This window comes from Haliotis cracherodii, unplaced genomic scaffold, assembly GCF_022045235.1.
Source record: "Haliotis cracherodii isolate W230 unplaced genomic scaffold, xgHalCrac1.p SCAF_4, whole genome shotgun sequence".
In the NCBI taxonomy this organism is placed as follows: Eukaryota; Metazoa; Mollusca; class Gastropoda; order Lepetellida; family Haliotidae; genus Haliotis; species Haliotis cracherodii.
The window spans coordinates 70,467,345-70,485,916 of NW_027266297.1; the positions used below are offsets into that span (position 1 = coordinate 70,467,345).

Genomic DNA, 18,572 nt, shown 5'->3' on the forward strand with positions numbered 1-18,572 from the left:
TGGAGGAATCCCTGGTGTATTTAGGCTACACTGGAAGAATCCCTGGTGTATTAGGCTACACTGGAGGAATCCCTGGTGTATTTAGGCTACACTGGATGAATCCCTGGTGTATTTAGGCTACACAGGATGAATCCCTGATGTATTCAGGATATACACTGGATGAATCCCTGGTGTATTCAGGATATACACTGGATGAATCCCTGGTATATTCAGGATATACACTGGAAGAATCCCTGGTGTATTCGGCTGCACTGGAGGAATCCCTGGTGTATTTAGGCTACACTGGAGAAATCCCTGGTATATTCAGGATATACACTGGAGGAATCCCTGGTGTATTTAGTCTACACTGGAGGAATCCCTCGTATATTCAGGATATACACTGGAAGAATCCCCGGTGTATTTAGGCTAAACTGGAGGAATCCCCGGTGTATAAAGGCTACACTGGAGGAATCCCCGGTGTATAAAGGCTACACTGGAGGAATCCCTGGTGTATTTAAGCTACACTGGAGGAGTCTCTGGTGTATTTAGGCTACACTGGAGGGAATCCCTGGTGTATTTAGGCTACACTGGAGGACTCCCCGGTATATTAAGGCTACACTGGAGGAATCCCTGGTGTATAAAGGCTACACTGGAGGAATCCCTGGTGTATTTAGGCTACACTGGAGGAATCCCTGGTGTATACAGGCTACACTGGAGGGAATCCCTGGTGTATTTAGGCTACACTGGATGAATCCCTGGTGTATTTAGGCTACACTGGAGGGAATCCCTGGTGTATTTAGGCTACACTGGAGGGAATCCCTGGTGTATTTAGGCTACACTGGAGGGAATCCCTGGTGTATTTAGGCTACACTAGAGGAATCCCTGGTGTATAAAGGCTACACTGGAGGAATCCCTGGTGTATAAAGGCTACACTTGAGGAATCCCTGGTGTATAAAGGCTACACTGGAGGAATCCCTGGTGTATAAAGGCTACACTGGAGGAATCCCTCCAACACTCTAACAAGAGGAGACAATGGGGTGACACTTCTAACACAGATTCCATCCTGCTTCCACTAATTACATGACTAACGTCAGATGACTCATTTCGCCTTGAGTCACAGTTGTAAATACATGTCATTGTGAACTCTTCTTTCTAATCTAATCTGATACAGCAAGCACACACGGCTGCTATCTTCCCCAGCTGAGGGACCCCCAAAAGTAATCACCCTAACTGTCACATTTCTATTAGTGAAGCCTGTGTCAGCAAACATGTCCCCAGCATCAGTAAACATGCCCCCTGCATCAGTTTTAGAAGCCAACAGATATCCTAAAAAGATATTGTCACCAATTATGTTGACATTTAGGTAGCCAAGTGGCAAGCAGTAGATAAATTTAGGTCACCAATCATAGATTTAAGTCACATTTGGCCACCAAAATGGTCGCTCCTTAGAGGCTGAGTAAGGCTGATCAGGCTGTTCACTAATTTCAAAAAGCCAAAACCTCAAAAGGCACCAGTTCAGCGCTAGACTGATCTGTCCCCAGGTATATTCAACAGAATACGGATGGAGGACAGATGTAGGACAGGCTGATTGCAGTATCCCCTGGTTTTTCAAAGTATATAAAAAAGTATTGTATTGGACAAAATGTATTGCAGCTAACTCAGCAGACTTGCACAAGTATCTAAGGCAATAATTATTAGTTTAAATCATAAGTTCTAGATTATGTAAATAATAAGAAGATAAGAGACTGGACTGTCCACATACAGTCAAGTCTCGTTAATCCGACACTTGTTAATCTGACAATCGGCTTTATCCAACAGTACTGACTGGAATCAATTAAATCAGTGCTATTTAGACCCATTAATCCGACAGTCTCACACTCCGACACGGACACACCTAATTCGCAACGAATTGCTGAGATCACTTATTAATCAGTCTCGTTAATCCGGCACGGTGATCAGGGTACTCCGTGGTCATCTGCCCGTGAGTACACAGCCCCGTGTTTTGATGCGAGACAGGTCGGTGAGAAGCTGCATATTTCTCAGCTATAGAGATAAACTTGCTTCACAATAAACAATTACTGCTTTTAATAAACAAAACAGGATTAGTCACATGCCTAGATTACCTCAATCTCATTAAAATCGGATACAAGTCCTTGCTACTGCTGAGGACATCCCATTACTGGACACGTCAGAACGACATTTCGCGAACTTTAACTGACCAATGAAATTACTAACAGGAAGTCGACATTAGCCACTAAGAAAGCAGCTTTCTTAAGCATTGCTGTACTAGTTTCAAATTGGCGAATTCCATTCCAGACAATGCTTAAATAAGTAGTTTGAATCAGTACATACAGTCCATAACAGTAGTTTTGTGTTAAACTTTAGAAGTTCCATGATCAGAAAACATATTCCACTAACAATGTAACATAACAATATAAATATTTCCTTTTTCCTTTTATTTAATACGTGTTTGAATCGTTATCTTTCATGTAGTTAACTGATTTTCAATCACGAACCGCTGATACTACCTAATTTCATACTCGTTCATCCAAAATAATCATATGCAACCAACAATGCTGGATTAATGGGACTTGACTGTATCTAGACTTGCCTATTAGGAGGATAGATTTACTACACATCCACAGACACTTTTTTCTAAGTACAGCCTTGGAGCAAGGCTACTAACTCACATGCATTGCTACATGCTTATATCCCTTATGTAGACAACTGTACGATGTGGAGGGAGAGGATCACTTCATGTAATCACAGCTATACAAATATACATGACATGGAGTAGGATAACACCTTGCTTATCATACATACCGTATTCGACGTAATAAGCGCCCAGGGCGCTCTCAAAATTAGAAATAGGGGGCTCTTATTAGAATATTATTTTGGTGGAAAAAAAACATAGTTGAAAGATAAATTTTGTTGTTTATGCTGACAGACTGAAATGTTTATGTACGACAGATGTATTTTTTCAGATTTTAATTGCCCATAAATAAGGGTGCATATAACACACGGGTGCGTATTATACCGAATAAATAAGTCTTGTGTACATTGATCAATCGAAAGGGATGCAAATTGGGCTTGTTCACTAGCCAATATATCAGCAAATATCGCCGTGGGCGCTTATTAGAGCGGGGCTCTTATTACGTCGACTACGGTATATGCACAATGTTTCAGGGCGACTTCTTGCTCCTTCATCAGGTGATGTTATTGCATGTATCTGCTTGAATAGTGGCACTGTTTATTTCAAGATCTTCTTACTCATTAGCAAGTTATTCCAAGCACCTGTTTACTGAGTGGGTGCAAGGCCTACCCAGACTAATCTCTGACGGAGCATCCACAGCATGAGGTCATATAGAACAATAGGGGAACACAGGCCCTGTACCTCGGGGCAATATGGGGTCAGAGACCAGGTCAGACAATGCAGGTTGTCGTCGTAAGAGTGATGTCCACAGTTTGACTGGAATGAATAATGTTGTAGATCAGCTAGATGCCAGAGTGGCAGTTAGGGGTTTACAGTGTCTCTGGAAGTGTAGTCACACAAGAATGTGGCAGTTAGGGGTTTACAGTGTCTCTGGAGGTGTAGTCTCACAAGAATGTGGCAGTAAGGGGGTTACACTGTCTCTGGAAGTGTAGTCACACAAGAATGTGGAAGTTAGGGGTTTACAGTGTCTCTGGAAGTGTAGTCACACAAGAATGTGGCAGTAAGGGGTTTACACTGTCTCTGGAAGTGTAGTCACACAAGAATGTGGCAGTTAGGGGTTTACAGTGTCTCTGGAAGTGTAGTCACACAAGAATGTGGCAGTAAGGGGGTTACACTGTCTCTGGAAGTGTAGTCACACAAGAATGTGGCAGTTAGGGGGTTACAGTGTCTCTGGAAGTGTAGTCACACAAGAATGTGGCAGTTAGGGGTTTACAGTGTCTCTGGAAGTATAGTCACACAAGAATGTGGCAGTTAAGGGGTTACAGTGTCTCTGGAAGTATAGTCACACAAGAATGTGGCAGTTAGGGGTTTACAGTGTCTCTGGAAGTATAGTCACACAAGAATGTGGCAGTTAGGGGGTTACAGTGTCTCTGGAAGTATAGTCACACAAGAATGTGGCAGTGAAGAGAGTTGTTTTGCTAGTATCTACTAACAGAATTTGCTAGGATCTACTGACTGGAATAGATTCACTTAAAGTGTCTACTGACTGGAATAGATTCGCTAGTTGATCTACTGACTGGAATATATTCGCTATATCTCCTGACCTGAATATATTCACTAGTATCTGCTGACCTGAATATATTCACTAGTATCTACTGACTGGAATATATTCGCTAGTATCTACTGACAAGAATAGATTCACTTGTATCTGCTGACTGAACTCACTAGTATCTACTATATGTAGGAGATTTGCACTTCGAAATAATCCCCAGGCAGTCTCAGCAAGTTTGACAAAGTGTGAAAACAACATGATATGTTTACAAAATCAATAGCGAAGATACAACAGCACTGACAAATATGCACAGGACCCAGAAGTCAACTCAACACCGACTCAGAGTGTCACAAAGTCTGCTGACAAACACAAGCCTGGTCTGTAAACTAGAACCTGGAGATGTCCACTCAGTAATTGCTCCTTCATCCCCATCTCAATGGTTGCAACAACAAACATCAACCATGACTGTGGAATAGTTATATTTTATGGAAACAAAATCAATCTAGATTGATATAAAAGCAAATCTTGCTCTATTTGACATATGAAATCAGCATCAGAAAAATTATTTGTCCTAATCGTAGAGGAGAGACATTTATCTTGTGATAAATTATTTCAAAGACTTTATGTCAGTCTTGCATATCCCTATCTCAACGGCCGCAACAACACACATTTAGTCTCTCAAACTGAAGCTCTGAAAACAAAGGAGATCAAACAACTCAAACATAAAACTGATGTCAGTTTCTGTCTCGATCTGAATGTTGGGACACGGCAATGAACATAAATGATGCTAAAAAAAAGTAATTATGAAAACTGGGAAATGTGTATTTCTATTCCCAGGTTAGAATGTAGATTTGTGATTGTCAACATATGCAGTGCAGCAATCTGAAAAAAGAAGACGCTTCCATGGAGGCAAACAACATGACACAACTCAGCACAGAATGTGTGGGTGGGGATGCTAGACCATCCAGAGTTATCTCCCATGAACTACAACACTGTAACAGGATATAATATTACATTGGGTTGCAGGATGTAAATTGTGACAGGAGGTTGACAGGATCGAGGTTGACAGAAGACACAATCAGACATTTAACTGATTACAAGTACCCAATTTCCATCTTTCCGATGCAATGAAGTTATCTTACGATAAAAGTCATGTTTCCACCCTTGCCAAACTAGGCAGGAATTTCTGAGTTTTATTTAGAGTCTAGGCTAAGTCTAGAATCAAACAAATAATGTGTAACAAAATCAACATCCAGTTCATAAACAGGGCAACGCTGTGCTGATTTCAGTCAATTGCAAAATTTGTAATTCATGAGTATCGCCAACTGGGCGTTGACAGAATTTAAAAAAAAAAGGTTTTTAATGATTGCACTTCGCAAGATAACACCCATTTTATGACACTATAGATCTTGATTATCGATCAGATCATCCTGACTGGGTACCAACATTTTGTTTGAAACAAATGCAAGTGATATGAGAGGTGGAATCTGACGGGTCAATAGGAGGGACATAGTGAATGAATGAGTTAAGATTTAATAGGAGGGACATTGAAGGCACGTAAATCATAATAGCCATTGGTGAGCCATGAAATTCCTGCCTAGTTCAGCAAGGGTGGAAACTGGACTTTTAATGTCACTCCTGACAGTGCTCTAAAACCTTACTTTCTTATCAACAACAACTTTCATAACGACCATGCTCAGAAAATGTAAAACAATATGTCCAGTGGTTTCTGAAAAGAAGAGACTGGCCTGTTTTCACGGAAATGAGCCGCTGTGGAAATCATTTTGAACTTTGAGAATGAAAAGTTTCTATTTTGTAGTTAGCATGGTTAGGGACATGGAGACGATGTCATGTAATTGAGATGATGTTATGTGATGAAGACGATGTCATGTGATGGAGATGATGTCATGTGATGGAGATGATGTCATGTGATGGAGACGATGTCATGTAAAGGAGATGATGTTATGTGATGAAGACGATGTCATGTGATGGAGACGATGTCATGTGATGGAGATGATGTCATGTGATGGAGATGATGTTATGTGATGGAGACGATGTCATGTGATGGAGATGATGTCATGTGATGGAGACGATGTCATGTGATGGAGATGATGTTATGTGATGGTGACGATGTTATGTGATGGTGACGATGTCATGTGATGGAGACGATGTCATGTGATTGAGACGATGTTATGGGATGGAGATGATGTCATGTGATGGAGATGATGTCATGTGATGGAGATGATGTTATGTTATGGAGACGATGTTATGTGGTATGGTCTATTGGTATGACGCGGCTGAGGATCGATTTCCAGACCTGCTCTCCGGGCGGACGCTCTACCACTAGACCACGGAGTGTGATGGAGATGATGTCATGTGATGGAGATGATGTTATATGATGGAGATGATGTTATATGATGGAGATGATGTCATGTGATGGAGATGATGTCATGTGATGGACATGATGTCATGTGATGGAGATGATATAACAGTTATGTGATGGAGACGATGTCATGTGATGGAGATGATGTCATGTGATTGAGACGATGTCATGTGATGGACCAGACTCGATTATTTACTGACCCCCATCATATAGTTGGAATATTGCCGAGTGCTATGTTAAACAACAAACGATCCAATCAGTGTGAGTCAAAATGCTGGCAATGTAAATTAATTCTATTTACATTGATTGCCTTCCTGCCTTTTGTCTATGTCAATCATCATCTGAGACATAAAGGACAATGTGGCAAACATCTCAGAAAACAACTCCATGTGAGCAATCTTCCATGCTGTAACCCTAGCAGTAAGCAGAAGATCTATGGAGCAAGGGAGGCTACTCATGCTCACTTCATTCTAAAGTTGTCGATCTATGAGGCAAGGGAGGCTACTCACTCTCAGTTCGGCCAATTGTGTTGGTGCTCCAGCTGGCGTCTGCTGTAAAAGACAAAACACAAAGTACAATGTACTCTAGATCAGGAGGGAATCGGGTGAAGTCGGGTGAAGTCAGGTGAAGTGGGAATTAATGTGATGTTCAAGATTATTGCACTTATATAGCAAAATGCATGCACATGCGTCTGTGTGGCTGCTTTTACTAATCCAGACTGTCTATTTCATCATGCCTGTCCACTGAGGTACCATGCCACAGGTTCAGGAATGGACTAAGGCTGTGATTCCGCGATATTCTCTATTCTCGCATAATTGTCATCGATATCACACCAAAAATCGCGTACATCTTCAGTGTTCCCCTTTACCGGTAATTGCCAGTTTTTTACCAGTAAAATTAGGCTTGGACCGGTAATTCATGTGACTTCCAATCCCTGCATGACCGAGGACCGGCAAATAACGTACCTTAGAAATAGTTTATTTTTATTGCAAGGAAATAACATTTCTCTTTGCTTTGGAGTCAAATATAGATTTACAGCGACTTAGTCTCAAAATATTATATAAAAGGAGAAAATTGGGACTGTACTTTTTGTGAATGACATGTAGATGTAACTACACTATGTCAGAGATTATGTCATTGCAATGTTAAAAGAATTAAAAACAGGTAATTTTCATACGTTTTGTATTTATTGAAATTTGGGACAGACAAAAATTATGGGGCCTGGTAATTTTTAGAGTTGCCAGTCCACCAGGACTGGCAGTTTCAAAGCAAGTTGGAACACTGCATCTTTCAATAGATTTATCTAGGTACCTAAAAATGTCAATAAAAAAATCAAAACAGCGATTTGCATACTCGCAACATAGCATGCTATCTCTTACAGTTACTGTACATAACCAATTCCTGGCTTTGCATCAGCTGACAATGGTGGAGTGCGAAACATTTTTTATCTGATTGGCAAAATGAGTGTTTGTTTTTGAAACCTAACCTCTTTGGCAGCGCACGAAAAACGTTTTCTATGATCTACAACACCAAGTCATTTAACATATTTTTTGCCACTTAAATCTCAGCAGAAATCAAAGACGTACATGTATGCACATTCGTGCATAAATCAAGAGGAGAAAAGGTAATCACAGGTTAAGTTTCAAAACAGAAGCAAAATTTCGATTTTGAAATGATGACAAAACAAAAACTAAATGAATATATCTACAACTCTTTCTCCATAATAAAATATAAATTTCAGATCACAAATGATCGTATCTTTTATGAGATTCACATAGCCTTTAGATAAGACGGGACTGGTGGAAGAGTTTTCATGAGCGTACCCACGTGCAAGAATGGCCACCATGTGTGAATTACGACTTTTGACTATTTCTTGTGGCATAACAGCAAGTTGGATTTAGCTTTTGAGAACATTCTACGATATGTTTGCTTCCAGATTTATCCATAAAAATTGAAAACTGTGACGCAATCATTCAAATGTAACGCATTGTGAATGTCAACAGTATTTTCAACTTCCGGTTACTCGTAAACATTTTCTGGATGCTGCACATGGCAAACATGCCGCCTTCTGTGTGAAATAAATGACTTCATTTTTGCTAATTAAACAAGAGGGTGAAGTCATTGTATAATGAACTGTCACTTCTAATTATTCAAAAAGTCCATATTGATTTCATTTGATTGGGTACTTGGTCTCTAATACGGTGTTCACTACAAACGGAAATAAGACAGAGAAATTGACGAAATCACAGGAATATAAATAATATACTTTTTGCCAAGAAACTGTAACATCGTTTACAACAGTCGCTATTTCATGTCATCACATTGAATATGTGATGTTAGTTAACATATCTCCTAAACAATCTATAATTATCCTCGTGAATTATTCCTCCTAAAGTCAACAATAAACAGAAATATATAAATATTATACTAATCATGCTAATATAATTTTTCTTAATACTAATGCTAATATTTTAAATAATCACAGTGGATTAATAAGTGGTCGAAAATAGGATATATATATCCTTTATATATATATCTATATCTACATAACCAAGTAACATTAACTTCAACATAATTCGAGTCATAAAAAACGAAAATCAAATACAGTTTCCACTGTGTGCAGACAAAATATCTCTAAAAATTAGCAACATCTATGGAAGCCTTTTAGGACCATTTGATTTTTTCTTAAAATTTCAAGATGTTATGTTGAAATTTCAAGACACATACAAAGTTGAAATTTTAAGAAAATTATCTTAGTATCTTGAAATTTCAAGATACTAAGTAGAAATTTCAAGATGCTAACTTGAAATTTCAAGATGCTAACTTGAAATTTCAAGATACATAAGGTGAAATTTCAAGACAATGATCTTGAAATTTTAAGATACTTAGTTGAAATTTCAAAATACTAAGTTGAAATTTCAAGATACATACTAAGTTGAAATTTCAAGTTATTATCTTGAAATTTCAAGTTGGTGTTCTTGAAATTTCAAGAAAGTATTTTAAAATTTTAACTTAGTGTTTAGAAATTTCAAGATAGTATCAATATAGGTCACAGAGATCTATAATCGTGAAAAAGATATCAATAAAATGTCGATAAATATCAAAGAAGTGACAATAGTCCAAAAGAAATCAACACATTTAAGGTATAACAAAAACAGTTGCTTTCTGTCTTTGGCAATCATGGCAACTGACATGATTAACAATATCAAGTCACCACAATAATTTATGTATGATATTATTGATAATACAATTTTCATATCAATAATCACTCTATCCAGGCGACCACCCAGGATGGATTCGGGGAGGGTCCTACATCACATGTTCTAACATAGACTTTGGATTATCCTAGGTATTAACATGATTAATGAGTGATTTGTGAATGGGTCTCAGGTCAGAATATGAACAGATTATTGTAAGTCTATTATAAATATATTTATGGTTCAACAAGACCAATTTCAGTGTGTATATTAACATGATTAATGACAAGTGCAGCAAGGCATTAATGTAAGCAATGAGCATGCAGGAGGGACATCGCAGAAAAGGGTATAATTGAAATTATTTGGAAAGTACTGTGAGAAACCATAGGGCACTGGAACCAGTCTATACTCTCAGCAGGCCAATAAGATCATTATATACTCTCAGCAGGGCACTGCGACCATTATATACTCCCAGCAGGGCACTGGAACCAGTCTATACTCTCAGCAGGGCAATAAGATCATTATATACTCTCAGCAGGGCACTGCGACCATTATATACTCCCAGCAGGGCACTGGAACCAGTCTATACTCTCAGCAGGGCAATAAGATCATTATATACTCTCAGCAGGGCACTGCAACCATTATATGCTCTCAGCAGGCCAATAAGATCATTATATACTCTCAGCAGGGCAATAAGATCATTATATACTCTCAGCAGGGCAATGGGACCATTACATACTCCCAGCAGGGCACTGGAACCAGTCTATACTCTCAGCAGGGCAATAAGATCATTATATACTCTCAGCAGGGCAAGGGGACCATTATCTACTCTCAGCAAGGCACCACAACCATAATATACTCTCAGCAGGGCAATAAGATCATTATATACTCTCAGCAGGGCAATGGGACCAATCTATACTCTCAGCAGGGCAATAAGATCATTATATACTCTCAGCAGGGCAATGGGACCATCAAATACTCTCAGCAGGGCACTGGAACCAGTCTATACTCTCAGCAGGCCAATACGATCATTATATACTCTCAGCAGGGCAATGGGACCATAATATACTCCCAGCAGGGCACTGGAACCAGTCTATACTCTCAGCAGGTCAATAAGATCATTATATACTCTCAGCAGGGCAATGGGACCATTATATACTCTCAGCAGGGCACTGGAACCAGTCTATACTCTCAGCAGGCCAATACGATCATTATATACTCTCAGCAGGGCAATGGGACCATAATATCCTCCCAGCAGGGCACTGGAACCAGTCTATACTCTCAGCAGGTCAATAAGATCATTATATACTCTCAGCAGGGCAATGGGACCATTATATACTCTCAGCAGGGCACCACAACCATAATATACTCTCAGCAGGGCAATACGACCATTATATACTCTCAGCAGGGCAATGGGACCATTATATACTCTCAGCAGGGCACTGGGACCAGTCTATACTCTCAGCAGGTCAATAAGATCATTATATACTCTCAGCAGAGCAATGGGACCATTATATACTCTCAGCAGGGCACTGCAACCATTATATAGTTTCAGCAGGGCACTGGGACCAGTCTATACTCTCAGCAGGGCAATGCAACCATTATATACTCTCAGCAGGGCAATGCAACCATCATATACTCTCAGCAGGGCAATGCAACCATTATATACTCTCAGCATGGCACTGCAACCATTATATACTCTCAGCAGGGCACTGCAACCATTATATAGTTTCAGCAGGACACTGGGACCAGTCTATACTCTCAGCAGGGCAATGCAACCATTATATACTCTCAGCAGGGCAATGCAACCATTATATACTCTCAGCAGGGCAATGCGACCATTATATACTCTCAGCAGGGCACTATGACCATTATATACTCTCAGCAGGGCACTGCAACCATTATATATTCTCAGCAGGGCAACAGGTGAAGTTTAAACTCTGAGTTTTCTCTTAGTGGGAACACAAAATGTCTGTAGACCCTGGGAACAGCAAGGAATGAATCATTGTGTCAGTCACAAGAACCAACCCCACTCAAGTAAAACCCTTCTGTCTAATGCAGTAGTCAATTAGAATGCCTGTGCTTTTTTCTCTGAATGATGTTGAACGTTCCGGCAAGTCGACGTACATGGCACCGACCAATATACAATGACAAGCACTGGGTACAGAGACAGTAAGGTGTGGCCAAGGTCATATCATTCAGGTCAATTTGCCGTCAACTGCCATGTAATAAAACTACATCAGTTTCCATGATTAACAGTGCTGTTCCATATTGATTAAGTCCTTTAGTAATCAATAGGATCAACAAGCCTAAAACACTGTCTGCAAGCATGACCACCACTGCCTGCAAGCATGACCACCACTGTCTGCAAGCATGACCACCACTGCCTGCAAGCATGACCACCACTGCCTGCAAGCATGACCACCACTGCCTGCAAGCATGACAACCACTGCCTGCAAGCATGACCACCACTGCCTGCAAGCATGACCACCACTGCCTGCAAGCATGACCACCACTGTCTGCAAGCATGACCACCACTGCCTGCAAGCATGACCACCACTGTCTGCAAGCATGACCACCACTGCCTGCAAGCATGACAACCACTGCCTGCAAGCATGACCACCACTGCCTGCAAGCATGACCACCACTGTCTGCAAGCATGACCACCACTGCCTGCAAGCATGACAACCACTGTCTGCAAGCATGACCACCACTGTCTGCAAGCATGACCACCACTGCCTGCAAGCATGACAACCACTGTCTGCAAGCATGACAACCACTGTCTGCAAGCATGACAACCACTGTCTGCAAGCATGACCACCACTGTCTGCAAGCATGACCACCACTGTCTGCAAGCATGACCACCACTGTCTGCAAGCATGACCACCACTGCCTGCAAGAATGACAACCACTGTCTGCAAGCATGACCACCACTGCCTGCAAGCATGACAACCACTGTCTGCAAGCATGACCACCACTGTCTGCAAGCATGACCACCACTGCCTGCAAGCATGACAACCACTGTTTGCAAGCATGACCACCACTGTCTGCAAGCATTACCACCACTGTCTGCAAGCATGACCACCACTGCCTGCAAGCATTACCACCACTGTCTGCAAGCCTAGACACTTGTTCATGTAGGTACTGCCTGCTGTGGGAAGCAACTTAGCAGATAATGACGATCCAGGTCAGAAGCTAACAGAAGCCCTACATGCAAGGTGGTAAACAAATCAATCAAGCTTAAATATTTTGTTGCCAGGCAACAGAGGAAAACACAAATGAAGCATGTCTGTAGGCATGTCCTAAGCCACATCCAGACAGCATCACATCACAAACCACTCACTTCTCTATAGAGTACCAGGGCATTTTGTACCAGGGCATTGTGTATCAGAACATAGTGTACCAGTCTATTATGCATTGGGTTTTAGTGTCCAGTTCCCAAAACAATTGTACATCTAAACCCTCATGACAACCATACCTGAACCACACCACCCTCGTGACAATCATACCTGAACCACACCACCCTCGTGACAATCATACCTGTACCGTTAAACCTCAATGACAACCATGTGTCTACCACTCTCATGACAATCATGCCTGAACCTCGCCACCCACATGACAATCATACCTGAACCTCGCCACCCACATGACAATCATACCTGAACCACTCCACCCACTTGACAATCATACTTGAACCACTCAATCCTCATGACAATCATACTTGAACCACTCCACCCTCATGACAATCATACTTGAACCACTCCACCCTCATGACAATCATACCTGAACCACTCAATCCTCATGACATTCATACCTGAACCACTCCACCCTCATGACAATCATACCTGAACCACTCCACTCTCATGACAATCATACCTGAACCACTCCACCCTCATGACAATCATGCCTGTGTTATATAGGTGACAGAGGGGGGCACTTGTCAGTGTTATATAAGTGACAGAGGGGGGCACTTGTCAGTGTTATATAGGTGACAGAGGGGGCACTTGTCAGTGTTATATAGGTGACAGAGGGGGGCACTTGTCAGAGTTATATAGGTGACAGAGGGGGGCACTTGTCAGTGTTATATAGGTGACAGAGGGGGGCACTTGTCAGTGTTATGTAGGTGACAGAGGGAGGCACCAGTCAGTGTTATATAGGTGACAGAGGGGGGCACTAGTCAGCCTTATATAGGTGACAGAGGGGGGCACTTGTCAGTGTTATATAGGTGACAGAGGGGGGCACTTGTTAGTGTTATATAGGTGACAGAGGGGGGCACTTGTCAGTGTTATATAGGTGACAGAGGGGGGCACTTGTTAGTGTTATATAGGTGACAGAGGGGGCACTTGTTAGTGTTACAGAGGACTCCAGATCTTGACATGGAAGGTCTTATTGTAACTTTCATTAGCATCTATGGCATACCGTATGCTGCGTAATAAACGCCCTGCTCTAATAAGTGCCCTAGGCGAAATTTGCTAATATATTGGCTAGGGAACAATCACAATTAGCACCCCATCCGATTGATCAATGTACACAAGACTTATTTTTTTGTGTATAATACGCACTTGTGTGTTATATGCACCCTTTATTATGGATAATTAAATTCTGGAAAAATATATCTGTCGTACATAAACATTTCAGGCTGTCAGGATAAACCAAAAAATGTATCTTTCAACTCTGTTTATTTCACCAAAATAATATTCTAATAAGAGACCCCTATTTCTAATTTTGAGAGTGCCCTGGGTGCTTATTACATCGAATACAGAATGTAGTGATAGCCTTACTGCAGACCTTGACATTGAAAGTCCTACCATCAGACAGAGATTAGACATTGAAAGAAGATGCAAATGAAACAATCACCACAATCTTAATAGACGTCTTTTCTCTGCCCAGCATACTTACATTATGAAGGTTGACAGGAAAAGACAAGATTACTTTGTGCATGTGTGACGAAAACTTCTTTTGTTGGGCTGTAATACATCAACTGTTATTTACTATACAAATACCCTTCTTTCATGTACCAGCTAATGACAACATTAATTAACAATTGACAAAACAGGTGGCCATGGATGCAGGCCAGTATGACCGCTGTCATTCTCTAAGTAAGCTGGCAGTAAGCCAATTAGTAGCTTCTCATACCAATCTACTGATCTCGGATATTTACAGCAATGGTGCTTAGACTGGGTGAAGGCGCAATTTATCGACATAAGAATGAATTTAATCGGGATAGATACAGTCTAAATTAGATACACTCAGAATTGTATAAGTGACATGAATATCACTTCCTGATTCTGTGTTATAGCTCATGAAATTTCTACTGCCTCAGTCCCCATTCCAATGACTCTAGCCCTGATGTGACTAGTTGTAATTCTTTACTGGTTGATGTATGAGTAATATCGACATTAGATTTACCTTACCTATTTGGATAATAAGCAGAATATTCATCCATTTATTTTTAGCTCATTGTAAAGCTTAGAAAATGAGAAATTTGTAATGGTTTGCAAATTACATGTCATAAAATAATTAATTTATGAGAAACAGGAATCCTACATTCCTAAAAAGTGGGGTTAATGGGTGGCAATTACTGAGTGAGATTTCTGAAGAGAATCATGCTGTCCCATACTGACACAAGAGCAACACACTTGTCTGGGACACGGTGCAGTGTCACACACAAAATACACAAAGAATGCCACTTGATGTGACTGAGATAAATATTCTTATCTCATTATGTATTTACCCCACGAGTCTAAACACTCCTAACAGTACAAAACACGGATATCCATGTTTTTACTCATTCTGCAAGTCAGGCACCTGCCCACGAACTAGCTGACCTGGTCATTATCTCTATGCATAAGCAAATTGCAAATAAAATCGTCCACAGCTTGAATAAAACACAACAAATGCAGTGTGTGCATGCTGATATAGATGCACGAAGTACGCGCCAACAACCAACCCAGTGAGTTAGGGCTACCTTTGAACTCCCGACAAATCCTTTCAAAACTGGACATTTTATGAGCGACTGCTTGTAAACAGTTCAACTTTAGGGCGTGGGCTTTTACAGCAGGGAGGGGAGGTTGTTCACAATTCAATGCGATTTTTAGGTAAATACCTTTGTCAGTGTTTAGAGCGTTTAGAACATCAACTGCCGGCTGTGGATCGCTGTTACTTCGCTGTCGGTTATAACTCGGTCTCTCAGTCGCTCCGTCTGTTTTGGTGGCCATGATCGAAGTTCCTCTACGATAAGCTACTTCCGGCATTGGGTCACAGATGTCAAAATGTGTTTTTATTTATTTATGTTCGCTTTTCATAATTAATTTGTTCATTTACAATGAATAAGTGTTGAAAGTTTACACAATTTCAAGATTTAACTGAAGATATTTTGTAATGATTACGATTGTTTTCTATTTTTACTCGATACTATTAGCCCAAAGACTATTTAAAGTAACGCGGTTGGGCAGTCACTCTCTAACAGAATTTCGTCCAGATCAACGTGTTTAAAACATGTGGATATTTGTGGCTTTTATTCAAGAGCAAAATATCATACAAACAGACAGTGAATAAAAATATTTTTCAGTGAAAATATAATCCGCAAAGGAGAGACAATGCTATACAGAAGGGGTGGGGGAGTAAGGGGCACGACGGTGTGGGTGGACGTTGGTGCATGTCAGTCATATATACAAGCATATATACACTTGGCAGGAGACTCCCCAGATGGACGTGGGTGCATGTCAGTCATATATACAGGTATACACACTTGGCGGGAGACTCCCCAGATGGACGTGGGTGCATGTCAGTCATATATACAGGCATACACACTTGGCGGGAAGCTCCCCAGATGGACGTAGGTGCATGTCAGTCATATATACAGGCATACACACTTGGCGGGAGACTCCCCAGATGGACGTGGGTGCATGTCAGTCATATATACAGGCATACACACTTGGCGGGAGACTCCCCAGATGGACGTGGGTGCAAGGCGGTCGAAGATAGAAGCAGATCGATACGCTTGGCGGGAGACTCCCCAGATGGACGTGGGTGCAAGACAGTAATAGATAGAAGCAGATACACTTGGCGGGAGACTCCCCAGATGGACGTGGGTGCAAGACAGTAATAGATAGAAGCAGATACACTAGGCGGGAGACTCCCCAGATGGACGTGGGTGCAAGACAGTAATAGATAGAAGCAGATACACTTGGCGGGAGACTCCCCAGATGGACGTGGGTGCAAGACAGTAATAGATAGAAGCAGATACACTTGGCGGGAGACTCCCCAGATGGACGTGGGTGCAAGACAGTAATAGATAGAAGCAGATACACTTGGCGGGAGACTCCCCAGATGGACGTGGGTGCAAGGCAGTCGAAGATAGAAGCAGATACACTTGGCGGGAGACTCCCCAGATGGACGTGGATACAAGGCAGTCGAAGATAGAAGCAGATACACTTGGCGGGAGACTCCCCAGATGGACGTAGGTGCAAGGCGGTCGAAGATAGAAGCAGATGCACTTGGCGGGAGACTCCCCAGATGGACGTGGGTGCAAGACAGTAATAGATAGAAGCAGATACACTTGGCGGGAGACTCCCCAGATGGACGTGGGTGCAAGACAGTAATAGATAGAAGCAGATACACTTGGCGGGAGACTCCCCAGATGGACGTGGGTGCAAGACAGTAATAGATAGAAGCAGATACACTTGGCGGGAGACTCCCCAGATGGACGTGGGTGCAAGACAGTAATAGATAGAAGCAGATACACTTGGCGGGAGACTCCCCAGATGGACGTGGGTGCAAGACAGTAATAGATAGAAGCAGATACACTTGGCGGGAGACTCCCCAGATGGACGTGGGTGCAAGACAGTAATAGATAGAAGCAGATGCACTTGGCGGGAGACTCCCCAGATGGACGTGGGTGCAAGACAGTAATAGATAGAAGCAGATACACTTGGCGGGAGACTCCCCAGATGGACGTGGATACAAGGCGGTCGAAGATAGAAGCAGATGCACTTGGCGGGAGACTCCCCAGATGGACGTGGGTGCAAGACAGTAATAGATAGAAGCAGATACACTTGGCGGGAGACTCCCCAGATGGACGTGGGTGCAAGACAGTAATAGATAGAAGCAGATACACTTGGCGGGAGACTCCCCAGATGGACGTGGGTGCAAGACAGTAATAGATAGAAGCAGATGCACTTGGCGGGAGACTCCCCAGATGGACGTGGGTGCAAGACAGTAATAGATAGAAGCAGATACACTTGGCGGGAGACTCCCCAGATGGACGTGGATACAAGGCGGTCGAAGATAGAAGCAGATGCACTTGGCGGGAGACTCCCCAGATGGACGTGGGTGCAAGACAGTAATAGATAGAAGCAGATACACTTGGCGGGAGACTCCCCAGATGGACGTGGGTGCAAGACAGTAATAGATAGAAGCAGATACACTTGGCGGGAGACTCCCCAGATGGACGTGGGTGCAAGACAGTAATAGATAGAAGCAGATACACTTGGCGGGAGACTCCCCAGATGGACGTGGGTGCAAGACAGTAATAGATAGAAGCAGATACACTTGGCGGGAGACTCCCCAGATGGACGTGGGTGCAAGGCAGTCGAAGATAGAAGCAGATACACTTGGCGGGAGACTCCCCAGATGGACGTGGATACAAGGCAGTCGAAGATAGAAGCAGATACACTTGGCGGGAGACTCCCCAGATGGACGTAGGTGCAAGGCGGTCGAAGATAGAAGCAGATGCACTTGGCGGGAGACTCCCCAGATGGACGTGGGTGCAAGACAGTAATAGATAGAAGCAGATACACTTGGCGG

At 42.1% G+C, this 18,572-nt stretch overlaps 2 protein-coding genes across 3 annotated transcripts in view; one reads left to right on the forward strand and one right to left on the reverse strand.

Moving 5' to 3' along the window:
• The window catches only part of LOC139478902 (phosphatase and actin regulator 1-like), an 83,350-nt gene extending 67,307 nt beyond the window's left edge, over window positions 1–16,043 (reverse strand). Inside the window, exons 1-2 of the mRNA XM_071261578.1 lie at window positions 15,871–16,043; window positions 7,077–7,118 (exon numbers count right to left, since the gene is read on the reverse strand). Coding sequence (XP_071117679.1) covers window positions 7,077–7,118; window positions 15,871–16,018 — 190 coding nt within the window. The 5' untranslated portion in view covers window positions 16,019–16,043. The remainder of the gene's footprint in view (window positions 1–7,076; window positions 7,119–15,870) is intronic.
• LOC139478903 (syntenin-1-like) overlaps window positions 1–18,572 on the forward strand; it is a 39,623-nt gene that overhangs the window by 12,225 nt on the left and 8,826 nt on the right. The window lies entirely within an intron of this gene.